General features: G+C 41.1%; 1 protein-coding gene across 6 annotated transcripts in view; it reads right to left on the bottom strand.

Annotated features, from left to right (window-relative positions):
• TJP1 (tight junction protein 1) overlaps positions 1–27,628 on the bottom strand; it is a 157,700-nt gene that overhangs the window by 50,236 nt on the left and 79,836 nt on the right. The window contains exon 1 of one of the 6 annotated variants that reach the window (XM_066328552.1): positions 17,325–17,670. The exons of the other annotated variants lie outside the window; for them this stretch is intronic. Coding sequence (XP_066184649.1) covers positions 17,325–17,357 — 33 coding nt within the window. The 5' untranslated portion in view covers positions 17,358–17,670. Of the gene's footprint in view, positions 1–17,324; positions 17,671–27,628 lie in introns of those variants that run through there. 6 annotated transcript variants of the gene reach the window in all.

Raw genomic sequence — 27,628 nt, 5'->3', positions numbered from 1 at the left:
ACAGGGAACACAGTAGGGTTCTGTTTTAGTTTCAAATGCAGCGCTTGTGAATTGAGAGAGGAAGAGAAACAAGTCCAGGAAGTCACTGGGAGTGAAGAGAATGAGAACTAGAGCAGCCATACCCCCTGGCAGGAGATGGACATGAGACTTGCATTGGGAGGACAAGGTAACAAACACTACTAGAGCATTGCAAAGGTTTATTCAGCTATCAGTAACTAAACTTTCTTATCAGGCAAGTGTGGAAAGTGGAAAACACCTCATTTTTCCTCAGCAAAAAGGACTATCCCCATTCTATTAACATCTAGCTCCCATGTTACTTCACCTTGAAATGGATTCTCCTACTTTTTGAAAACCCCTGCCTTGAAGAAGTATGCTGAAGAAGACTGTTTAAGCAGACAATCTACTACACTTTGAGACAGTAGTGAAGTGTTAGTCTCACCTAGCTTATATGCACATCAGTCTGTTCCAGGATTTTCCTGCTGAAAAAACTCTTTCTAAACCAACACATTAATGATTAGTAGGTGTCACAGAAAAAAAATAGCATTCTACAATTGTCCTTGCATTCAATCTCCAAACTGAGTAACAAAGCTCTGACAGAACTCAAAACCAGGTAATAAGGTTGAAGGTGTAGAAAGAAAACCCACAAAAATGTATTAGTTAGTAAAATCAGTATTTAAATTCTGAACAACATAGTGCAGGAGAAGAGATGAGCGAGACAAAGTCCTTTGCTTTTTTTAAGGCAAGTTGTTCCATTGCATTCAGCAGCCCACAGACCTGCAGATGAACTCACACATCCCAAGGAACATCTTCCTACAGCTCAATCAACATCTTCAGTTTCATCAGTCTTTTATACCCTTTTTGTTTAGTGTCTATGTAATATAAATTAAACCTTTCCACTACTACTATGAAAATTAAAAGTGATTGTGAAGGTTCAGTTTCCAAAGAGTGGTGCAAAGGGGTGAATGGGGTCTAAGAAAAAGCAATTCAGTTGCATGAACCAAGTAAAGAGGTGTTCTAGAAGATAACCGAGGCAATGCACAGCAGCCAGGGGCCTTGGAGCAAAGTCTGCTGTCAGAGTACATGGAGTGTCTGCTCAAACAGCACCTGGAGGCCGCTGCTCTCAATACAGGGTTATGGAGCAGCAACAGCCTAAAGCTTCAGGATACTTTCATTCTCAGCACCTTCAGCTCCTTTATTCGAAAAGCGGCTCTGAACTGAAACAAGGAACCAGCCCAGCACTGGGGTTGGCTTTCTTGGGATGGAAAAGGACGAGCCAAGAAGACAAGCCAGCAAAATAAAAGCAGGAAACTTCTCAGGTGGATTATTCATTGACTATGAAAGCAGAAACACTGCCCATATAACAACATACCTGCAGATACTTTGATAACCCTCTCTGCTGCTTTCATGAGGTAACACAATTGCACATTCACAGCTAGAGTGGGATGTTGGTTTTTTTAATACTCTTAATCCTGGCTATACTATTAGATATTTGCAAAATATGGAGGTTTCATTTCAGAAGGCAAAAGTAACCTCATTTTTACCAAATACTTACAAGCATGTTTTATAGAAAACCCATACAATACTTTTTCTACTTTCTAATGTATTAATATTTTCCTTTTTTAAAAAGCTATCTATTCCCTTTTTTCAGGAGCCAAGGCCACGAACAAGCACAAGAGAATGTAATATAACAGCAGCTCCAGAAGAATCAGCAAGCAGAAGAACCAGTAAGACACGTCCATGCTTTTTTCCCTTTCCTTAAAAGGACACGCAGCAGCAACAGGGGTGACCCTGCCACCCAAAACATCTTTTTATTTTAATCATAACTCCTCATGTTCTTAAAACAGCAGCGATGAAACCAGCTCCATCAGGGAGCCAAGGCTGGACAAGAGGCACTAAACGCAGGCCTGAGATACTGCCCAGCACCATCAGCTGCCCTGATCACAATTCTCTCCTTTGATTTACAGCTGGCAGCAGTCCCATCACTGCCTTTCACTATACCACTGGTTCACAACCAGATCTCTTCAGAAAAGCTGGATACAAACCACTATACACTCATTTAAGAAAAGTGCTTTTTAAAAACACCATGTTCTTGGTTTTGGGGGGTTGGATTTTCTCTTTTATAGATTGCATCCCTACCCCACTCCAAACAGCTGAATCCCCATGAACCCCAGGCTGAAGCACCACCCAGCCATTTCTCACTCACTGAGTCAGGAGCCAACACCCAGTCTCCTTCCCTCCTCTCACAAATCGAGGGCAGAAGAGACATTGGCTACAGTCACTGGGAAAAAATGACAGAGTAATTACTGGACAAGAGGCTGTACACAGCCTTCAAACTGGCCTCTGTAGGTATTCAGATTTACATAACCATCACATCGTTTCCCATCCCACCCTACACACATACAGCTAGGATTTCTTCCTTTCCCGTTTGCACATCAAAGTAGAGGAATGGAACAAGGGAATTCTCTAACATGCTCAAGAGCAGTAATTGTTCACCAGATTAGAACTTCCTAGCAGCAAGTTGCCTTATGCATGCCAGGCAAAACAGCACACTTCAAAAGCAATTCTTCTCATGAAAATCCAGTTGGCAGACTTACTATTTCCACCACTGTGGATGAACTAACACTGAATTTGATATAAAACCCAGTACGCAAATGCAGAAAGCTTAAATTACCTAAAATTACAATCTTTCAGATCAAATAGCTTCAAGGCCTGCCTTTTGCAGTTTCAACTTAACCTTCCACTTCCTCAATCCCTAAAAAGTTTTAAGGTGACAAAAAACTCAATTAGACCTAAAAACACAATCTCTTCAAAGGGGAAAAAGGAGCCACACCCAGAAAGTCAAAAGGTTAACTGTAAAAATGGTCACAAAGCTACTTTCGTATTTACATCAGCAATTACAAATAAACTCATTTCAGTTTCAAACTGCCTCACCAACAGCTTTAACCACGTGACACTAACTTCTATTCCCACAACTTCTCATACATCAATGATACAAGATTATATTCTTGACCAAAACTGCATCCTGTCCATTCATCACCACCCTGGAATGCACATTCCCAAGTATGTAAGAAAGCCATGGGGGCAGAAATGATCAAAGCTATTCTAAAATATGCACTGGGTTTCTACAGAATTGCATCTTTAGCTACCTCAAACCGTTTTTAAAAATGGAGCTGGCAAACCCAAAGCCCTTAAACAAGAACAAATGTCTCTATTTTTAAAATTGTTCTGATTGTACTTCACATTAAAAACTGAAAGAAGGAAAATCTGAAAAACTATAACCTGACAGTCCAGTTTGCAACCTGAAAACACACTCAAGTTTACATAGCCTTTACTTCACCCCTGGATTGCCCCAGCACTCCTTGTGCTACAGAAAACAGCTCTATTGAACTTCAACATTCTGAATGCAATAAATTCTAAGAAAATAGCAAAAAGGTTACAGACCAGGGGAAATAACTAGTGGAGATTATTAAGACTTGCCCCATCTGTTACCTGAAGTTGCACATTTTAGAGGAAGTTAAGACTTTGACAAAAGGGAACAAATTTACCTCAAGAGTGACTAAGTTCAAAAAGAAGCAAGGAAAAAGAAATCTCACTTAGCTGTATTTCCCCCTCTGCAAATATTTGTTCACACTGCTGTGCATTAGCTCCAATCAGTTCCACAAAAAAAAAAAAAAAAGGAAATCAGTGGCAGAAGGGCTTCCATACTCTTGCCTGATGTGAGTCAGCACCTTGATTCTTGAGGGAAGCTGCACATAAAACACTGTCATTTAATTTAACAGCTCAACATAAATTCTTTTAAGAGCAGAACTGCACTTGTAACACACTCCTGCCCTTGGATGTTACCACCAGCACCCCAATCATCAAATGTATATTGGCATGTGCAAGTAAAGGATGTAAAAGACCGATTTTTGTGACAACATGAGCCTTGGATAAATCAGCAACCTATTTTTAGTATTTCCTTCACGACCTTTTTTTAGGAACTGTTATTACAATGCAATACAGGAAAAAAAAAGAACTACTTAAAGGCTCTTTTCCCATTCCACTTCTGCTTTACATCTTGCAACTACACAGTAAACAGGATTTTAGCTTCTGAGTCCCAACAAATTGAACACACACGAGCATGTACCAATTATCAGTTTGCATGCATTTATCAGAGTGGTAACATTTTCCTTGACAGTGCATTGTGAGCTCAGGAGCCAGTGCTCCCAAGCCGTGTTTACTCTCAAAAGATCAAAGGCAACACATGCTTTACCATAACAATAGTGTGGATTATTGACACACACTCTTTTTCCCAGACTTCAACATTGAGATCAGCGCAGTGACACTTCACAGAAGTGTAAAGTTTCTGCTCCTCTGTTAGTAAAGCATTCGGTATAAAACAGATCAGCATCACTATTTCAAATAACCTACAGCCCCACATGCCTACATACAACATGACTGTATCTGTCCAATTAAATGCAAACATCAGTACTATTTTGAACTAATTTTCAAAAGCATTATTTTAGGTTTTCTTTATTTTTAGGATATAATACAAGCGTATTTTCGGTTTGGTTTTTCTTTCGCTACTGCTATTAGCGCTGGGTACACACTTTTTACACAATGAAATCCGAGCTTCTCATGCAAGCAACTGATAAGCATCAAAACAAAGAGAACTGTAGTATCTGAAGCTTGCAGTTGGAACTCGGCCTAAACCAGGCTGATAGAATGGTAAAACAAAATTGCAAAGCATTTTTACTTTTTAGGGAGTTCACATTACATTTGTTCCATAATACATTTTAGAGGCTCTTTTGCCTACCACCAAAAAATTAGTCTACTCCAGTCAAAGTTAAAAGAACGTTTAGCGTAAACCATTTACACCAGCCCACAAAAAACATCATCCAACATGACCAAAAGCAGTGCTCTTATTTAAAAATGCGTGTTCATTACTTTCATAGCTTTGTTTTCAACATTGAGAAGAGGAAGAAAGTCGCACACTCTACAAGCACTAACAAAAAATTATTGAGGTATCAAAGAAAGCTACAAATAAACCCCAGTATGTACTGGCAGAAGTTTGACAGCCATCATGTATGTCTGACAATGAAAATCTAGAGACACCAGCACTGCAATACCAAAAGCTTTCTGTTGGCAGGTTGAATAGAAGGAGAATGTTGTGGCATTTTTAGAATTGCCTTTACAGTTAAACTGCTGGTGGTCTCCCTGTCTGCACAGGCCTGAAGAACTACCTTTACTCTCAGCCCATAGTACCTAATACAGAGACACATCACAAATTATTTTCTATGGCAGTTTAGTACCTTTTAGAGACAGAAACAGAAAAATGAATTATGTTCAAGTACATTGTTCTGACTGTGCACAGCTAAGACACACCAAGTGAAGAATCCCCAACTCATCACTACACCAAGACGTGTCCACAATGCAACAGTGGATGTCATGGATTCAATCAGTTTTGAAATAAACCAACTATGCAGTAACTCAAGCAGAGCCAACCTATGAGAAGCTGCTCTCTCTCTCAGTCATCATTTCATCAAGATTAATCCCTGACTGCAAGCCAGGCTATGGTGCAGATGAGAAGCACACAGAGTATTTCAGAAGAGGAACTCTGAACACAAAAACTAAAAATAAAAGTCTATTCATAATTACTGAGAGACACTACCCATCAAATCCACCTCTTAGCAAGTATTTCCCATCTGTGCTTAATGGGCAGATGTCTTTTTCGTTTACTCAGCACAATTTTTGAAATGGAAAAGTATGAATGACATTCTAGTTGTTTATTCAACCAGCCGGAGAAGAAAGTGGGTAAGCACTGGGTTAACAGCTGAAAAGCTTGTACAATATTGGTGAATTACCTGTTTATCCCAGATTATAGCTTCAGTTCATTCAACTGTTGCCCAAAAAAACTATCGAGTTACCTGTCACTGAGAATGAGATATTGGGGGAGAAAGCAACTGAGTTATCTACAAAACTGCAAATTCAGCAAGCCACAGTTTTTTCAAAGGAATATCCCTCTAAATGAGTAAGAAGCCAGAAGAGTTTAGCTTCAGGGACACCAGACAAATCTGTTTGATGAGTCAATTCAATGGAAAAACCTATCAGGAGACAACAGCTTGCAAAGAGACCATTCAATCCAGAGTATTCTTTAGAAAAAAAATCCTGAAGAGTAAACTAGTGAGGATAAAAAACAGTGAAAAACTTCATCAGAAAGGTGAGACATGAAAAGAGTAGTTCCAGCCAAGACAGCTGCAGTACAATTTTATCATTAAAGTGAGAATTGAACAGCAAAATAACACTTACTGCCAGAATGCTTTCAAAGCTTGACTAATAATAGTCATACCTCCACAGTCATGCAACTTCTAATGATTTGCAGGATAAAGTTAAGTGCAGTGACAATACCTAAATCTGACCTCTCAATGTGTATTGATTTAGTTGCATCTTTTCCACTCATTTTTGTAGGTTCACCTTCAGAAGTCACTTCTGAAATGTAATCCTCTCAAAGATACTGTAATGTTATCAACACGTGTAAGTTATGCATCCTTTTTGCCTCGCTGTGCCATTTAAATTGATCCAGATTAACACATGTTGAACTGAGTTGTGGAAAACGTTTTCTTCGATGAAAGTTAATGTGCTACTACAAAGTACATATGAAAATATATAAAAAACCCAAATATTTTTGTCCTACCAATCACCACAAGAAGTACAGAGTTCATATCCAAAACAGTATGAAACTACACTGTTGAGTTAGTTTCCTGCTGTCAAATCATTACTCATTCTATTCTCTTCACTGCATTGTTATGGCAGGAAAAATATATTACACTCTTTTACAACCTGAAATTTATGCTTTAGTGCATTGTCACTGTATAGTATGTGGTCAAAGAGCAAAGGCAATTTTAGGTACACCAGTGCTTATCCTTGCATAACACAACACTATTGCTGCAAGAGATTTTAGGCACAGGTTGTGCATATGTTGCAGTTACTGGAATTGCAGTAAAGAGGTGAATTCCTGATGTCACACTTCCCCCAGACAAGGGGACAATGATGTCATGCTGTACAACAGAAGCTCAGAATTATATAAAATGCCATACATGATGCATAAGCACCAATCAAATGTTACCTCTTTTTTTTCCACCTCTCAGCAGAATAAAACAAAGACGCTTAGGTTTTGATCCAAATGCACTGAACTCTAACAGGCTTAGAATCTGAGATACAGACAACCAATAGAATATATTAAACATAAACATGTTTCCTAGAAACAAAGATTAAACTGTGAATTGCTAACTTGCTCTTCATAGGTAATAGGTTATCGTGCTTCTTATGTAGATTCTTATCTAATTCCTACTTCCCCCAAACATCCAGGCACCTTATTTTCGTAGAGAATATGGATCCTCTGTGTTTTGTGTAAGAAAAAACCCCCAAATTATCCATATAACAGTCTCACCAGGCTCCTGGAATTATAGATTTTATTCTTTTGTACTTGTTTCTCCTCTTCCCCTGATCTCTGCGATTCAGGCACTACCTGATTCAACAACTATTAATAAAACTAAACAAAAGTTAAGACAGTAAATAAAAAAATCAAGTCAGCTTAATCTCTATTCATGTTCTAGTCCTGTGTCTAATACCAAAGAAGGTACTGGCACAATTACCATGTATGAGGCCCATGAAGCATCAGACTAAAAGGAAACGTTTGTCAAATTCTTCTTATTCTTCATACCAATTCAAGAATAGACATTAGAGCTCAAACTACAGAATATATGCTACACTGCAGTAAACTACTTTCCACTGTACCCATCATCAATAAAGGACCATTGTTTTTTAATCCCCTCTCTCCCCTGCTCTGCCTGGTCACACACACTTTTCTTCTCCCTAATCCACCCACTCTTTATGGCCACCGCTGAACTTTTCAAGGCTGCTTGTTTGCAGCAGCTCTGCATAAACCACACATAAACCACACAAACCGCATCTCTCTCACACACATGATTATTCTTGAAGTGAAAATTAACACAAATACAATTTAAATGGAGACAAGTCAACAATTGGGCCCAGATAAGAACTGTGTGTGTAGTCAGCAGGGAAGAAGTGTTGTTATAGAAAATGGGGGCTAAAAGCATGGAATGAGAGCTGGCTTTGTTCACAGGCAGTAGCCTAAGTGCCTATCAGTCAGCAAAAGCATTTTTAAAACAGCTGCATCAAAGCTTTCTGCAAGTTAGTCAGCATGTGACAGGCCAGCACATTACAACAGTGCCACAGCAATCTCTGCATAATAGGAGTGCTCTGAGTGACCTGAAAGGTCAGTGTTTTCAAGCATTCCAGTAATCTGTAAATTGCCTTGGCTTATCACTTGGAAGCAACATAATTACATTGCTTGAAGGGCTAGGACAGTAAAGACAGATTTTAGGTATTATGTTTTGGTCAGCTACATACTAACCTCTACACTGTAAGCATATCCAGGAAACTCAGAATAATGTACAAATTAAAGAAAGGAACATTAAAACACCAAAGTCTGCTCTTCTGATAAAGGTAAAACTATTGACAAAGTTTTGCAGCTGTCCATAGTTGATTTATGAAGTAGAAATATCTTTGAAGGTTATTTCTTAACAAGTGTTCCAAATTGTTTAATGTTAATTCCTACAAAACTAATTTTTAAAATACAGCAAGACTGCAACTACTACTGAGTAAATTAAAAGGTCCTGTTCTGGAAGTTAAAAGGTGGAGCAAGCAAAATGCAATTTTTATAATAAGGGTTTAGTTCCAGTTGAAAACCAGTACTTTCTATCAGAAAAAAAGAAAAAAATTATTGTTGCCAGCTATAAACATCCCAAGCAATTTATTCACAGCCAAGCAAGGCCAGTCATTGACTTTAACAACAGATTTTTCTACAAATAGAAAAGCAAAATTAGAACTATCAGTCAATCTAAGGCACAAGATTAAAAATGTAGCATTTAGTTGCCAACAGCCTAATCAGGCACAGTCAAAACTATTTCAAACCACTATTTGACTCACGAGTTTGTGTGGTGCTCCAAAGCAGAGAATGCAGTCACCAAGCCGAGCCCAAGGCTCCCTGCACAGGATCTGCCCTGGCAGCTCCTCAGCTCCCTTGCCCTGTGCAGTCCTTCTGCTGCACACCACCAGCACCACTAACAAATCTAGTTCTACTTCACTACAGGTGATTCAAGCATTCACCATTCACACAGGAGGAAGAAAAACCAAATACAAAGAACAAGGCAAAAATTCTCAATTTTAATTCCATCATAAAGAAGAAAGAAAAAAGCCTATGCAATAGGCTTCTCTGCCTGCTTGCTTTTGTTTTAAGTATTTTTAAGGCATGGTTGGTTTTTTTAAAATGGAGATAATAAATGCAGTCAGAAGTTCGGGCTAACAAAACACATGCTGCAGAAACACCACATTTTTGTCTAAAAGGCATCTCCTGCCTGTTTAAACTACAGTGCCAGCACAACTTCAAGTGCAGGACATTAATCTCACCTTACTGTAAACCAAACTAAGTTTACAGCCAGAAAGACAATCCTAGTTTTACCAATAATGCAACTGACTTAAAAGGTGCCCTCATCATGCAGGAAGGGAGAAACAAAACAAAACCCCCAACACCACTGGTCATTCCAAAGGAGAAACTGCCTCAGTAACTCTCAACCACTGGCTCCTTGCTGTTCCTTACACACCTTCCCAAGACGGAGACATTTACTGATTGCAAATAAACACAACAAGTAAGAAAACCTTTCATGTTAGCCCTGGTATTCAAACAATTTAAAGGCCAGATCCCCTCACTCCAAACTCAGCACTTTCCCGGGCAGTTGTAGGGTGGATTTACCACTGAACTACCAACAATAAACAAACCACAATAAACCACATGAGCACTGTAAAAAATAACCCCACAGAGTGCTTCTACAGCACTGTATCTGATTCACACGAAACATGTTCTTCATTCAAGCCATCAACATCATTTCTGTAAACTTGTATATCTTTCTTGTACTTCCTAGCTAAATGATCCCTGCTTTAGGAATATTAATCCAGCCTACAGTATCCATAGAGAGCAAAACCCAATCAAAATGCAAGTGCATTTAATTCTCTCATATGAGATTACACTCCAGGAATTTCCATTCTTACATAGCTGGGTTATTAACAGAGAGGTTTATCCTGTATGCAATGGCCAATCACTTTCCACAACTTAATTTCAGTTCTGGAGGAAACACAAGTTCTTTTGTCAGAAAGCCATGCCTTTAAGCTTGGCTTCAGGATCTTAATACCCACTGAAAAAATTATTTCAGGAGTGCAGGTTTATTGGAAAAGCCATTATCCCTGTCACCCAACACTGTGCTGAGAAACTAATTCATGTGAAGGCATTCATGAGCAAAGGAGCACTTTTTCCAAATCACATGTAGGAACAATGCTGGGGCAAGTGACATGAAAAAAACAAGCACCTTGTGATAAGAGGGTTAACACGATCTGGCCTTCTCCCAGATGTAATTCTGGGGAAGCCAGTCAGCCAAAATGAACATGAATTACGTATTTATTACAAGTCTTGGAATTTGTTCAGTTAAACAATAATTGGTGGTGTTAGCCCTAGGTACCATCCTGATTCCATGCAAATTACAACTAACTAATTAATTGATACCACATTGTCAAATAGCATCTCAAAGCTACTTCTAGGGCCATATAGCTACAGTAATTTCAACTGTTACTTTCTATTACAACCAATAAATCTTTAGATTACATAATTTATGCCTATTATATTTTCAATGAAGCTGAAAGTGTCAGTCTACACATTCTTTGTTTTGGTTTTTTAACTTTTAAATTTGTTTTTATGCACCTTTTAATAGCAACAAGTGCCAGGTCAGTCCTCTATCAAAGTCATGTCACCACTGCTGTAATTCAAGTAATAGAAAAACTGACATCATTGTTCAAATTTCACAATCCGTCCTGTTTCATTATGCTACTGCTTCTGGTTATAATTTAAGGTTATTACTTCCTTTTAATTAACTTGAAAAATTGAGTGGTGTCTCTTCAGCCACAAGTTACTTTGTAGTAATTTTTGTGTTATTGAATTCCTGGAGAATATAAGTCAGTCATTAACGCTGCTGCAAGAGCACCATGGCTGTCTAGAGAGTGAGCCCCAAGAAGGTCTGAAAGAAAGGGCAGTGGATGTTATTTCAGCCAAACAAACTCACCTCCCAGAACCACGTCCAAACGCTTGACCATATGTTCTGGAGTGTATTAACAAGTCTCCGAGCACCTTGCTCATTCTATCTCCCATCTGGATACATCCTAAGAAACAGTCACCAGCCCAGAGTGTAAATAGCTGGAACAGGTCCATTTAATATTTACAAGAAAATTTTGAAGCTGGATTCAGAGAAGGGGGCCATCTGTTAAAGCGATTGCTGACCCAGTGGGGCAGAGGGGAAGACACTGTTACTGGACCCCATTCAAACCAGGCAAGGAACTGCCCATACAGTCCCAAAGGATCACAAGCTGAAAACTAATTACTGCCTTTTTAGGAGGGGTGGGGGAATATTTTATAATGAAGTTCCGAAGAAGAAGTCAAATGTAAAAGGCAAATGTGAGGAAGACAGAAGGCTGTTCTGCAGTGCAGTACTTACTCGGAAAAGCCTTGGGAACTACAAATCAAACAAACTGCCTACTTTTGCTCAATTTCTATTTTCAGCATACCAGAACTTTGTATATGTGGGCGTGGGGAGACAAAAAGGCTATCAGAGCCTTTTACCAAGTTCTGTTGTTGCTTCCTCTGCTATGGGAAGTTAACCATACACCATATAATGACTTATGTAGGCCGAAAAGGTCACATTTGCTCACTTCTCCTAAGAATGTGAACTTCTTCAATGCAACACTCCCTACCACTCATCTTACTGAATTTAGGCTGCCCTCCCCCACCACAAAAGGGCAGAACATCTGTTTATAATGGATTAGGAAACAAGAATCCTATTAGAGATTATCAAATACTCTTGAGAAAATAAATACTTTTTAAATGCACAGCCAATATTTAAATTTTTAGCACCAACAATACCGTTCATTTTTCCAAGGGTCTAAATAAATCCTGATGTGCAAATGGCAGGAAAGACCTCTAAAGAGCTATTGAAGACCCCACAGAGTCAGGAATAGTATGCAAAAGCCAAGTGCCCAGTCTTATACACACTGGGGCATCTCCCCAACCCTGCAGTAGCCCATCTACATAACCCAAACAGTCCACAGAGCTTGGGGCTTAAGGAGCTGCCTAAGAGCACACCACAGCAGGAAAATCCCATGGATAACCAAGTAGACACCACTGTCCCTGGACAAGTCACCACACTTGGGGCCTCAGCAGCACTTGCTGCTCTTCAGCCTCCAAAGGATCCACGTTGGACCTTTAGTGTTCAGCTGAATGTGTCCCTCCATTTTCTCAGATCCTTTACCCAAGCACGTCACAGCCCCTTGAAACAAGAGCACCCCTACTATTTATGACTGTACAGTGCATATTTGAATAATCCGTCCCTAAAATAGCATAATTATAAGACAAGACAGTGTTTTCATTTCAGGACTTTTTGGACTCAGCATAAATACACTGCATAGACTCATGGAATTCATTTTAAGACTTCCCTACGGCTGTTTGCTTAATCAGTACATTCAGTGAAGAAGTCATTAGTAATATATTTGCCTGAGAAAGCACTGGGCATAGTTTGATAATTATTTCTGTTGTATTTATGCCATGATAACACGGAAATATTTGTGGGGATATAAATGACAAATGTCTTTCTTAATCCGTAACAAAAAGAGTAAAAGCATTTGCTTCAAATACTATCCCTTAACTCAAATTGACCCTTAGAATTTGACAGTGTTACAAACCAAATATTGGGACTATTAATTTTGAAATGGCCACGTACATGGCTCTCCTCCCCCCACACTGTGACTAATCAGATTTTCCCCCACCACTCCAGTGTGTACACAAGACATGGCCTTTCTGCAGGTATAGAGGACAGGGGAAGAAAACAGAAAGGAGGATCCTATTTCACACCGAAAGCTTATTGGCAAAAAATGGGTGAACACTTCGAAAGTCCTTCATGAGAACTTCAACGTTGATACAAAGCTTTTGGATGAGTGCTCTGACCTGAGATAGACAATACTTTTGCAAAGCACTTCAAGTAATAAACCCAACATATTTAGCACAATTCAGAGCTTGAGTAGTCGACTAGTTACAGTTTGCAACTCAGTATCTTACACTGAGTAGTTAAATACCAAGGATTTTCACAAGTATCCAGCAGGTTTGGACAACAATGGTGCATTGCAGTGACAATAGACAGTCAAGCTCCATAACTACTCTTGACTTCAAGCACAAATTCAAAATACTATGTTTTGAGCTTTTTTAAGCACAGATAGAAGTACCTATTCTCATAAGCATGTTAGAGTACCTATGATGTACAATAACCCATTTCTAGATGTTTTACTTGACACAAAGATTAGCTAGCTGGTCACTGATAAGGGCTTACAGATTTTCCACTCTATAAAGGTGGAGCCAGTTGCCAGGCACCGTCAGATTTCAAGCTCTGTTTACATTACAGTAATCTTCTTGCTGCACGTTGAACCAGAAGCAAACTCCAGAATACACTTCATAATGACCTACGGAGTGTGGAGCTGGCAGCTGTTCTCACACTGCAGCCCAAGTCATACTGAAAAATGCACCTCAAGTATCATCTGGTGGTTGAAGCTGCTGATAGTCCTAACTGGAACAATGAACGCAAGAAAATCCAAGCCTGAAATACAAGTTACTCATATAAATTGTTCTTTGAAAAATACTTATCAGAACATTAAAATTAGTATTTCCTAAGGTCCAAATACAACTTACAGAAACACTAACAAAATTAAATGCAATATATTAAAGGCTCTTTTTTCCATACAGGAGGTAGATTCTTAGGTTAAACTGCATTCTCAGTTACTTTCCCATATATGTTTTCTATGTATTTATTTCTTTGTTGTTCCAGTTGAAGAATCTCACAACAATCAAAGAACTGATCTAACTTTACAGCACCCACATACAGACTTACATTGGAAAAATAAAATACTGCTCCAAACTTAGCTATCTCACTGACTGAATTAAAAAACACTTTTAAAAATTTTGAACATATATGCTCTACAAGAAACAAATCCACTGGTGTTTCCAAGTAAGATTTTGGGCACGACACTAACCCACACTTATGGAAGCCACAGGTCATTGCCTATAAAACAGAAAATGAAGGAGTCCTTGCAATCAGAATGTCTTGAACCATTAACACAGTCATGTTCTCAGCTCCTGATTCAAGGAGTAAACAGACACATGCCTGGAGCTTGAAAACCAGTTAAAATAACCAAAATTCAATTAGTTACATGGCTGAGGTGAAATATTTAAATACTCTCCATAAATGTATTTAAAAATAGAAACCAGTCTCAAGAACTCAGATTCAGCTTTCAAAAAGGCTCAGGGATTCAGTAAGTTCTGTCCCATTCACAATTTAAGTGCTTTTCGGGGTGTTTTTTTGGTTGGTTGGTTGTTTTTAGCAGTGTGAACTGTATCTTAATTTCCAACTTACAGGGAGAAAGAAAGTTTACATCACATTATTAAGACCCTAACAGAGTCATTCCCATAGCATCCATTAGTACTGTTCAAAAAGACATCAGAAGACATTAAATTTTACAGTAACAGACCAGATCAAACTTCCAGCAAGGCTTCATTTTGCAATCATTTTCTACTGTATATTACCAACAGCTACTACAAGAACTTAACACCTTAATAAAACCACATTGTTTTACAGCATGGCAGGAGAAAGAGCTAAGTAATCAAAACTGAAGGGCAGTGAAACTGTTTGTTAAAGGCTGTTGATAGTACGGTGTAAGACAATCAATCACAGCAGCCAAGATTATCTCATGTACAAATAAGAATTAGTCAGCTAATCAAATACTTTTTTTTTTTTTTTTAATTTTTTTTTTTTTAGGTTTTGCCTGGTCAAATGTGGAAAGGTAACTGCGGATATGGACACAAAACTCAAAAGTATAAGTAAATGTTAAGAGAAAACCATTCACAGAGGCTTTTTTAATCCACTACAACCCCAAAAATGAGAAACCAGATCCATGTCCAAAGGTGTAACTGATGGAAACAAGATCTGGAATGTGAACACAGAAATCCCCCAATATTCTAGTATTTCCAAAAAGTTTTTAATCTCCTTGCCTATAACCATTAAAACTACACAGACAGAGGCCCAAGAACTAATGGTTGAAACCATTAACATTATCCATCTACTGAAAGCACCTCGTTTTGACAATGAAACTCATACAGAACAGTATGCATCAGATTCTGGTCTCTGAAGACATTTCTGTGATCAAGATAAAAAGGTATGAAATAATTTTGACAAAAAGCTATCACGGATTAAGAATTTACACTGACAGTCACAGGACTTACAAAATGAGGGGGTTTTCTCAAGAAGGATATGCTATTTCAATTACATGGCTTCCATAAATCTGAAAGCATCCCAGCAAAGAGTTAAACCCCAGTGAGACTATATTTTGCAACATTCTTAAATTAACATACCTTTCAGTATAATTACTTTGGCTGATACTGTATGCATGTATGCAAGCTCCAAGGGCCAATGTGATATGACCATGAGCAGAAGGAGTTTCAAATAACTGCTATGGCAAGATACAACTCCCAATTAACACAGTCTGTACACCAGTCTACAGCCAAAACAGATACACTTTCTGCACACTTCTGCAACTTTAAATACACTTCTACATTTAAAAATAGAAAAACACTTCAAGACAGCACATGCATGCATGGAAAGCAGTATTTTCTGCAGCCTCAAAAATAGCTGCATTTTAAAAGAGCGTTTTGAACCAGAAATGAGAACTTTACACCCTAATTTTACACACAAAAAAAAAATATGCAAAATTTAAGTTGATGCAATTTCTCACAATCGCTCAACACAGCAGAATTCCAACACAACACTATTCAAGACAACATTTATCTTCAACTCCTATTTGTTGTTAATATAAATGCATTTGAAAAGGGCGAAAAAGTATGTTTTATCTGCCCCCTTAGCTAGGAGACAGAAGTAGTCAAATAGCAGAAGTGTGAAATATTACCCCAAATAAGTTACTCTTCCAATTCATTGTTGAAATGTGCTTGTGCATATGCTAAAATGTAATACAATACCTCCCGAAGCATACTTAAAATGAGGTATGAAACTCAGTAGCCGACATTAGCTTTTAAGCTTTTTAAATTCCACTCTGGAGGCTGAGGTTGCCGTGAACACACCTCGAAATGAGACCTCGGAGTCGGTAAAATCGCCAGCTAACAGTATCTTACAGCAGAAAGTTTGTTACTTAGTATCTCAAGTACCGAAGTTTTTCGGTACTAATACAGTAAGGTGCACATTTTACTTCAGCCTGTAGGAATCCCACTTCTGAGTAAGTGCGTACCAGCAAGTGTCATCAGACCGAAACCACATAGTTTCACTCGAAAGCAAACACCACTAAGCCGAGCTCCGGTAACACCACCTCGAACACACACGACGGGGAACTCGTCGCGCTGAAGCCGGAGCAACTACTCAGGCGCCACAAGCTAAAATTCAGTTCGAAATTCAAATTCGAACTAGTTTCAAAGCGAACCTTTAATTTTACACGAAGGAGAAATAACCTGTTGAGCGTTGCTCACTGCACCTCTCCCCGCCGGGGCCGCTCGGCATTACTCACGGCCGCGCGGGTCAGAGTACACACCCCGCAACGTGCACCTGCAGCGGCAACACCTACGGATCAGGTGGAGGGCCGGCACAAGTTTCTGACGGATTACTGCCGCCCCAAAGCTGTTTACCGTATGTCAGCAACAATCATCCCCGACTGATTCAGCGGCCACAGAAAAAATCCTGCAGTACTGGACTCTCCCGGTTGAACCTTCCCTAATTGCTACCCGGCTCCAGCCCGGAACAAAAGGGCACGGCCAGCGCACCGGCGGGAGCGCGGGGGCTTCTCCCGGGGGCAGGGCCCGGCCGCCGCAGCCGTCCCGCCCCGGGGCCGCTCCAACAGGTGGGCGGCCGAGCGGGGCCGGGGGCTGCGGGCCACCTGCGCGCCCTCCCGCCGGGCAGCGGGGAAGCGCCGCGGGAAAGGCGGCCGGGAAAGGCGGCCGGGAGCCTCCGGCCCGCCTCGCTCCCCTCCTCGGTCCGCGCTAGCCCGTGCCCTCGGGACGGGCGGGGGTAAAGCCGCGGCCGCCGCGGTGCGGGCTCGGTGGGGCGATGGGAAAACCGCGCCGGGGGAACCGCAGGATCGGAGCGGGCAGGGAACGCGGCCGCCCCGGGCCCGAGTCTTACCTTCGTGGAAGCCGCCGCGGCCCTGGCAGACATTTTGTTTCCTTCTCTCCCCCGGAGCCGGGCGAGCGTGTGCGCGCCTGCAACTCCTCAGGCCGGGGGAGAGAAACTCGGCGCCGCCGCCCGCGCCTCACGCAGCCGCCCGAATAAACATCCCAGGGCGCGGGGGGGAGGAGGAAGAGGAGGACGGCAGGGAAGGGGCGGGGACGAGGGAGGAGGGAGAGAGGAAGAAAGAGGAAGGGGAGCTGAGGCTCAAGTTTGATAAAAGTACGGTCTCTCTCCCGCGGCGCCCGGTGCGCCGGAGCCGGGTTCCGCCGCCGGGGCACGGAGCGCGGGAGCGGCCGCGCTGCCCCCGGGCCCGCCCGCTCAGCGGCCGCGCCGCCCGCCCGCCTCGTGCCTCTCCCCCCGCGCAGCCACCGACATGTCCGACCGCCGGCACGGCCCATCCCGCCGCGGGGGGACTGCCCGCCCCGCCGCCGCCTGCCCCGGCTTTGCCGCAGGACCCGGAGCACCGGACGGCGGCGGAGCGGCGGTGGCGGTGCGGCCGGTCCCGGCCCCGCGGGCTCTGCGGGGCGCGGCGCGGTGAGGGCCCGCCCGCGGGGCTCGCTCGCCGCCGGGCTCCCCCGCGCCATGGTCGGGGCGGCGGGGGCCGAGCGCGGCCGGGCCGGCGCAGCCTATGGGAGCGCGGGGGGCGTTTGAACGCGGGCAGCGGAGCAGGCCGGGACCGCCACCGCCACCGGCACCGGCACCGGCACCGGCACCGGCACCGCCCCGAGCGCTGCGGGCCCGCGGCAGGGCCCTGCCTGCGCTCCCCGCGCTCCTGCGGCGCTCCCGGGCAGAATTCTCGCCCCCCTGGAGCCGGCCGCAGAACTGCGATGTCGATCAGCGCGGGCTCGAACCTGCTTTTGCGTTTGCCCATTGTTTGAAGGGGCGGGACGTTAGCTTTCGAGTTCCCTAATTGTACATTTTGTTCTTGAGATAAAAGCAATAAAGACACAAAAAGAAAACAACTTGGGAGATTTGCTTTGCTTTAAGGTGGTGACTGCATAGCCTTAGCATTTCCTATAGCACCATGGACTGCTGCCTGTGGCTTTGAAAAATAAACTTTTCCCAGTATTTTAGACAAAGCGTTTTTAGTGTCTTTTACAAAGTAAGTATTTACTTAAGCACAAAGAGAAATACTGCATATTTTTTTTTCCATTTTAAAGGAAAGGCTTTTAAAGATGTTATTTTACTTTTGGGCGTTGGATGCCCAACCCATGCAGGATGAGGCTGTCAGAAAATGCAGCTGGAGTTCTGACATTCGAGATGGCTCATGCCACAGAAAGCTGAGCACAGGCCCGATTTTTGTAGGGCCAAGTCATAAGTTAACCAAACGACTTCCAGAAGCATCACCCATTAAAGTGCTTCAAACCCGAGTGAAAAGATGGCACACTCTGTTTATTAGTCACATCGCTATGGTCCATAGTTTATGATGTTGCTTAATTTACTCTTCAGAATTAGATAAGAGCCCAAGAGGCATGACTAATCAGGTACATCAGGTTCCAGTGAGAGGAAAGTAGGTGAGAAAAAAATCTCAAAGCAAAACAGGAGTACTTTGCACTCACTTTGCAAACATTTCATGAGATATATATGACAGTAAAAGCCACGGTATCAGGGCCACAATTTTCTTGCAGTTGTACTATTTATGTCCTACCAGCTGCTTCTGTGCTCCATGCAATCTCCAGAAGTACTTAAATTCTTAAAAAGACGCAATAATTCAACATTCCAAATCACTCTTCCAGCAGAAGAAACGCCCTACCCAAAGCTACTGTAGGAGTTTTACGTTTGTTCTCTTTTGAAAATAAACAAATTCATATTCCAGGAAATAGCTGAAGCAAATTCCCAAGGCAGCAGTCCGAAATCAGGGGGAAGGGCCAGCTCCTCCGGCGGGGCAGGGAGAGCCCACCGCCGCCTCTCCGCACACACACCGGCACAGCGGGCCGCTCCAGGGACCTCTTCCAGCGCCCTGCCGCCCGTCCCACAGCTGACCGCCCCGGAGTGCCCGACAGCCGCCTTCGCCCTCTCCTTGCCCCGGAGCCGCCGTGCGAGCTCCCGGGGCCCGGCTCCACGGGAGCGCTGCCCTGCTGCAGCGTGGCCGCCTGCCAGAGCCCCTCCGCCGGCGCCTTCCATGGAAACACTGCTGCACAGCTCTTATCTGCTAATCGCTACATGTAACTAAGCCTCAGATTGTCTTTTTTTTAGTTCTAACTACACATGCAGAAGGCGGGATGTGACGGGTTTTATGCCCACATGCTTCACTGCCAGAGTATTCACCAGGGGAGGCAGGAAGGAAAAGGCTGAGATCACAGCAGGAAGGAGGGGGAAGATTTCAAGTTGTGGAGACGCATGAAAAGAAATTCAGGGGAGGATGACCTGATAAACTGTAGGGTAAAATAATCGTCCCCTTTCATCTTTCTCTCCTTGAGTAGTTCTGGGGAGGGTGGACCAGAACTACAGGCTGGGGAAGAGGACGGGCTGCAAAGAGTGAAGATGATCAACCAAGATGAGGCAAGGGAAAGAAAGAGGACTGAAGGCATGCAGAGGTGGAGATGGATGCCCTAAAATGAGGGAGAAGGACCATGGGAAAGAAAAGCAGTTATCAAAGTGCTGGGGGAAAGATGGGGAACAAATTAAAAGGTGAAGGAAGAAAAATATTAAGCAAAGAAAGTTCCAGCAAAGGTGGAGGTGCCATTTTTGTATCACCTTACATTGGACAAAAAAATGCTATCGATCCATACACTGAATTTAACAAGGAGGGAGACTATTTAACATGGAAGGACTTCTGCTACGGCTTAAAAACAGCTGGATCTGCATAACTCTTTTGGCCCACAGAGAGTAAAGAGATCCCTCCCTTCCTCCCTCCCTCCTTTCTTTCCTCCCTCCTTTCCTTCCTCCCTTCTTTCCTTCTTTCCTCCCTCCTTTCCTGCCTCCCTTCCTTCCCTCCTTCCTTCCTCCCTTCCTTTATTATTTGTTCCTTCCCTTCCTTCCCTCTCTCCCTCCACCATCTTCCTTCTCTTTCCATCCAACAGTTATTTAAATCTTCATCTCTACTCTTGATACAAATTAGAGGAGCCAGAAATGCCATCTTATTCTATTAGCATTGGTAAAATGCATACATTTTTTGGTAGATACAAATTATTTTTAATGAATGGTTTTGCTTGTTTTTATACAAAGCAATAGCAGAATCATGTTGCTGTCCTTTGAAATCCTTCCTTCAGGAGAATTTTTGCATCTCTTCATTAACAAATTGCTCACAAGCAAATCTACCATCAGCAGTACTGAAAATGCCAAATCAAATGTTGGTCAAGTCAACATAGAATTATCTTAAGTACAAGTCACTTGGAATTTTATAGTCCTATGTAACCTTGGGTGGGTTTTTTCATTTTTAGATAAATATTACAAAATTCACATCTGAAAGAGCAAATTATATATTGTTAAGACTGTAAGGATTCCAGTATATTCATGTGTTCCCTTTAAAAATCTTTAATGAAACAGCAGATGTCTATATATTTATATACACATATTGATATATAGCAAGAGAGATATATGTGTTAGTGTTTAGGTATATATATGCCTTTTATATATAGTACATTCAGTCAGATACAGATATATAGCAAGTCCCATCTGTTAGCTAAGGGGCCAGAACTTTAAAGCATATTTCTAATTCTACCCTTATGGGTCCTGAAAACAGGATCATCTTTAACCCCTATCTTTAGATAGAAAATTGTCTTAGAAGTCAATGGCTGAAGAAAAGCAAGTGCTTTGCTCATCCTTTAAATAACTGCTACTAGGAGATGTCTAAAAAAAGTACTATTATATTTTCTTGGTAGGAAACCTAAAAATAAAACTATTATTTAATAAGTTCAAACCATGACCCTCCACTGATTCAAAGGACGCAGAAGGACAGTCAGATGTGTGAATCCTTTTCGAGGACATGGGTATCTGTTACACTGCAAGAACAGGAAGTCTATTCTCTACTTTGTGTTGACTTAACTTTTTAAGAAATGTTTTGACCACTTAAAGATGGTGAAGAAGGAAACTGCAGAACCGCAGCCACTACAGAGACAACTTCCTGTGGGTTTTGTGGTCTGTGTGGCTCAGGAAGAGAACAATTCATGTAAGATTTTTCAGAGATAGCAGACACTTTTGCTGCCCTATGAGGTAGTCTTGGGATGCTCAGCTATAAATAGGCCAATATATTATCAATTATGTAATGCAGTTTGTTGACATTGTTTGCTCTGTATTTGTAGTTGCCACACCATTTCAGCATTTCAGGAACAAAGAAAAAAGGGGAACAGAAAATTAGCGGTCACCATACAAACCAAGAGAAGAAAGTATCTGCTTCTACCTCAAGACGTTAAAAAAATGGTTTACAGAAAGCTGTGGGAAATCCATGCCCTTAAAATTACACAGAACTTCAGCGTCTTGATGAATCAAGTCCCTAAGGAAAAAAAAAAGTAGTGATGATGACTAGTAATGGCTCTTATCCTCCTCCCACTTCCATGGAACTAAAGCTTGGTACCTACTGACCCTTTAAAGGGCTGTAAATCACTTCAGTGCCTCCACTGAAAACACTGCAGACAATTGCTCAATATACAGGGAAGAGAGTCTTCATGTAATTCACTGCCTCTCACATACTGGAGCTGTTAGACAAAGACAAAATCCCAAAATCTGTACTTCACCTCTGACTGAGAGGTTAAAGCACATACCTCAAGTATACTCCAGGGGCTGGATATGCTCAGAATGGGAATAAACCCAACATGTTCATACAGGTGGCTTGTCTTAACTCTTGCTGTTTAAACTCATTGTTATTTCCTTTTTAACACCTTAAAAATAGTCTAGGTTTAACACAGTGCAGGGGCACTGTGTTTTTCTGAATATCACTTCAACTGGTAAGCAAATGGGAAATGTAGAAATAGAAGTAAAAGCAGGTTGCAGTGGCAATGCAGCATTATTTTCAGCCTTAAAATACTTAAAGAATGTATTACTTTAGAGCTGAAATCTAGTCTCTTTGCTTATCATTTTGGGATATGCTCATAAAAAGAAACTCATCTCCATGGTTTGGACCAGGTCTTGAAGAAACTTTGTCATCCGTATAATCAAAATTTTAAAAAGTGACAAATAAAAAAAAGTGACAAAATCTGAGACTACTGTTGAAGAAAACATTATCTGTGAGTTTTAGTTGTGCTTCACAGCAGCAGAGCTCATTTATTACAGAAATTCATTACAGAAATGTTATGTAACTATTCGACTTCCCATCTCAGGCATTTTATGAACGGGACTGTAAATTTCAATGCACTGCAGCTGATCAAGGCTGATTTTACTAAATGCTTCACTGTTAAGTAGCCACTGGATGTCAAACAGTCAGATATTCAGAACTGATCTACTTTCTCCTGATGTATTTGGTAGAGAGGGGACTTAAAATAATCAAAGACAGCTGTGAGACTTCAGCAGGCACTAATTCAGTGCTGATGTGATTCCAGCCCCAGAAACAGTCACACTGCAGACAGCACCACACATGCTCCACTGATCTAGAATTCTTATTTATCATATTTAGCTTTCTGAGTGCATGACTAGCAGTTCATCCTACAAAGTGCTTGCCCAGACAACGAGCAACATGCACCAAAGATTAACTGCACAGGCAACTTTAGAAAGTAAAAGTGAAGACAATGCACCCAGGCTTTGTCACCTACAAACACCCAGTCCAGGGCCAGCTTAACAAATTGATTCATTTAATTACCTTTCTGGCAACCAACTCTGTATTCAAACCCAGAAATTTTCCAGGAACCCTTGCACAAGATACAAAGGGACAGAACTGTTCTCTGAAACCCAAACAGAATGACCAATACAAGGAAAAGAGGAGATGGGGAGGACAGGAGGTTGCAGAGGTGTGGTTTTCTAAGCCAGATAGTTTTGAAAGGTGAGATCATTTCTACAGTTTCTACAGCACAAACCTCAGACTTGCAATGAGTACTACAGGAAATTATCATGACTCATTTTTGTTACTGAAAAGGGCATGCATACAGAAAATGAAAATGTACTGAAAATTCTTACATTCAACACAAAAATATATACTAAAAATTGTTACAATGCTCAAAGTGTTTATAGATAATGATGTAAAATGTGAGCTCAACTGCTTCTTAATTCTTCATACTGAAAAGACTTTATTGCATAATTGCAAAAATTATAGAAACTTAGATTACTGACCTTTATAACCTATAATCTATTTTTATTGCCACCCAGCTTTCATCTTACAGAATCTCAAATTAATTTTTATCCTCTTGCCTTTCTTATTACAACTGGTACAAGACTCCATCTATTCTTTTAAAATTCACATGCACAAATCCATCAAGTCAAGGAACTAACGATGTGCTTAAAAGTAGGAACACCAGATTACACCCAGTTAATTCCAGTGTAATCTTTACCTTAGTTGGTAGCTCTGTCCCAGTAGCACCTGCTTTACAAGAACAACTTCAGTAAGGTTTAGAGGAGGTAAGTAAGGTGAGTAAGGTAAGGTGAGTAAGCTCCTGCTGGTCACACCCATAGGGTTATGAACCCTTTCCATCTTGGTATTTGCTTTTGTTTCTACCTCCAGATATTAAAAACATTTTTTTTAAAAAAAAGGCACTTAAAAAGATTGCTGTTTGTGTCAATGGAAGAAACTCAGGTTACCTTGTTTGTACTCCCTACAAGTTTCTTAAATATATATTATTGGATGATTGTATTACACAGGGGTGTCACCACTGGTCTGAGATGGATTTGTTGGGGCTCCCTTTCAAAATCATCACCATTCTAAAATACATAAGCCTGAGATATGAGTGCTTAAAATATTGTTTTGTTATAAAACACTACAGCACAGCATAGTTTTATGAGTTTTAACACCATATTTCAATAATTCAGACTACACCCTCAAGGGATCTCATTTAAGGCACGTTCATTGAGCACCACATACTTTCCATCTTAAAATTAAGAGTGCTTTTCAATTACTTTTAGTCTGTAGCAATTAAGTAGACACCTGGTTACCTGTGATATTATATATTTTATTTTAGCTGTGTCTGCAATCAATAGCAAAATTTAGCTCCTGGGGACAACATGTTTTGCAGTATGCCCTATTTCATCTGTAACTGCTACAGTTTGGTTAATATTAGTACTTTTAATTATATAAATGTCGCTACAAGTTTTTGAAATAAGTTTACAAGTTTACAGTGCATGTAACAGTTTGAACCTGGCAATATACAAGAGAGGCTACTAGAACAGAAAGTGCTTAGTGTGGAAGGATATTGCATTATTTCCTGACCTGTTGTTGTCAGGAAAGAAAAGCACGTCACAGGCTGGCTTTTGGGCTTTGGTGTGTCACAGCACATGAAATCAGTGGGCAGCATTAATGATGAGAGCCCCACACTCTGCTCAGGCCACTCGTTCCTGCCCTGGCACTGTCTCACCCCCTCCATAGCTGTGTCTTGCTGACTCTGTCTGGGGATACCTAAAGTGATACTGGTTTAAAAACTATCCTTGGAGCACAGAGGCAGGAATAAGTAGCCAAAGATGGGACCTTTAAAGCTGAATTTACCGGCAAAGGACTCTGTATCTACAGGACTATGTATCTACACTGACACAGCACTTACCTACACTTTAAGGACAGGGATCACCTTGGCTGCAAATTTCTGAACCTGTGGGGAAAAGGCATCCTCTGCCTTACAGAGGTTGGGCACCTGGACCTCATCTGGGACAGGAGGCCTTGCTTCACTCCTTGGATAATTGCATGACATTTTTCCAGTAGCCCTGTATGATATGTCATCATGCACGTGCAAGAAATTCTTAGATGCTCATTTTGTTAGTTTGGAGATTTATACAGTATTGGCTGTGCAAAGGCACAGTGAAACCAGTTGTCACTGAATGGCTCAGAATTTTCAAAAAGCATACAGGCATTTTACATTTGGTCCCATTAACTACAGCCTGTAATGCGTTTTCAGTAAGATATTTTTCAGGAAAAGAAAACCAAACCAAAAACAACTAGATATGGTTTTACTCCAAAATTTACAAAATCAGGCTTTGACCATAGAGTAATACTGGGTATGCTTAACACAGTAAACAAGAGGTTCAAAAAGATGTGAAGTACTAAATGAGAGTTTTATGAGTCATCACAGTGCCTATACTGATACAGAGTCCAAACTTCACTTACTTCTCTCAGCTGATTAGATTCAGTCCAGCTCTCTAGGCACATATACTGCAAACAGATCTGTAAACTGATTTACATTTGCCAAAACAGAAGTTCTTCAGAGAAACTCACAGCTGGGATCTGTCTCCAGGACTGTCAGGGCTCAGCTCTGTTCTGCTAAAAGTGGATGTGCATTACCCAGGCAGCATTAGTGTTTGGTAAGATAAATATATATTCCCACAGGTGTATCTTTACTCAAACTGCAACTTCAGATTTAAGAAATTCTCCTGACTTCCCCAGAACCAGAGAAACATCCCTTTAATATAGGACCACACATTCCACAACCTATATTATAGTGAACCCAGAGGCTCTAACCAGAATAATGCTTTAATCTAGCTAAACCTATACAGTCAGTACAGAAGGATTCAAAGCAAAAATATTTACAGTGCAAAGCTCAAAGCTAACAGGGCAAATGCTCTATTTACCACACTTGGATGGCTGTTTCTCATTCAAGTGTTTAGGCCTCACAGAATCCACATTATATCAATATCATTAGCTGAATCTTTTCTTTACACATCTGTCAGTTCAACTCTATGTGCCAGATGAAAAACTGTAACTGTCACATCCCTTTTTAAATGTGTGAGATTGTAATACTTGTAAAAAGTGCTAAAGCAAGAGCCTAGGGACTGAAATTCTTCTTGTTCTCCAAGCAGGTAAAGCAAGGACAAGCATTAAAGCAAGTTTCCCCGTGAAGTCCAGTCAGTGTGGCTGTTTTCAGTCCCTCAATCCCTTTGTGTGAAAGCTTGTCAAGTATTTCCAATGTTTGGCTTTAGTCTCATAAAAGATACAGCTTCTCACCATAAAACTTGCTCCCTAACTAGCAAACATTTCTGAAAGCCTTTTCAAAGCTGGAGAAACCAATTTTTGCCAAGTGTGCAAACTTCCATGAGTCACATACTACTCTGACTTCTGTTTTAAGATGAGTAAATATGACAATTGAGAACAAGATGCTGCAGTGATTTATAGTTTCTTACAATAAATGTAAGAAGTGTTTTAAAGGTCTTCCATAGAAACTTCATTTATTTACCCATATTTTTCAAAAGCTTCTCATTAAAAGCAGCAGCCTTCAACACAGACTTGTTTTTATTTTTTTTCTCCCTAGGACCCAATTATAAATACAGAGTTTGAAATCAAGCCTATGACTCTTTCCTGGCAGTGTGTCATACTGACATTTAACATCAAATACATGCACTGCTGCTTTTTAGACATGCACTGCTGGACAAATAGATTGCATACTACTTCTAAATATTCCTCTCAGGGTACCCATATGCTATTTCCACAAATGGCCATCTCTTTGGTTTCTGAATAATATATGTCAAGACCAGGGAAAAAAAAAAAGAAAGGAAAAAAAGAAAGAGCAAGCCTAGCCCCTAGGTCACCACAGAAAACATCCAAAACTACTTTACTAGAAGAAACACCTTCTTTGTACACTTGTCTTAGAGTATGGACTAATTTCTTCCCAGCCTACTCTTTTTTATCTCTCTAACTGTATCACTGCCCTGGCTGCACTAATAGGCCTTAATAGCCCTGGCAAATTGATTATGAAGCTAATTAATTATTTCTCTTTAAAAGCCCTGTAATCTGGAAGCAGTAGCAGGGGTTGACAGAGATTTACATGGAAGAGGAAAGAAGGTGGAGGCGTTTTCCCCCATGAAGACTATAGTATTGCCATAACTCACATGAAACCTCCTCTCTCTGTTCCCCAGCCAGAGCTGCATCATGAGCAGTTAACACACTCATTATTCTTGGCACAGAAATAAATTAGAGAGGTAACCACTGAACGCTTAGATCATTTGGGAAAATCAGTGAAACTATCTCTACCTACCTAAGCATATTGAAGAAGGATTACAAATCACGTACAACGTTCATTATATCTGCAAATGCACAAGATAATACAGTAGCTGTTGCCCTCATTATATTAAAACCAACAAACAAAATGTGAGCTTTGCAAAACCTTTGCTCATATACATGCAGGGTCAGCTTTACCCATGCATGGTCAGGAAAGGCCCAGAGAAAAGGGTGTGAACAGTGATGCTTCCCTGCAGCA

This window comes from Sylvia atricapilla, chromosome 13, assembly GCF_009819655.1.
Source record: "Sylvia atricapilla isolate bSylAtr1 chromosome 13, bSylAtr1.pri, whole genome shotgun sequence".
Taxonomy (NCBI): domain Eukaryota; kingdom Metazoa; phylum Chordata; class Aves; order Passeriformes; family Sylviidae; genus Sylvia; species Sylvia atricapilla.
Note: the sequence above shows the minus strand (reverse complement) of the source record. Positions and strands in the feature narration are given on the sequence as shown.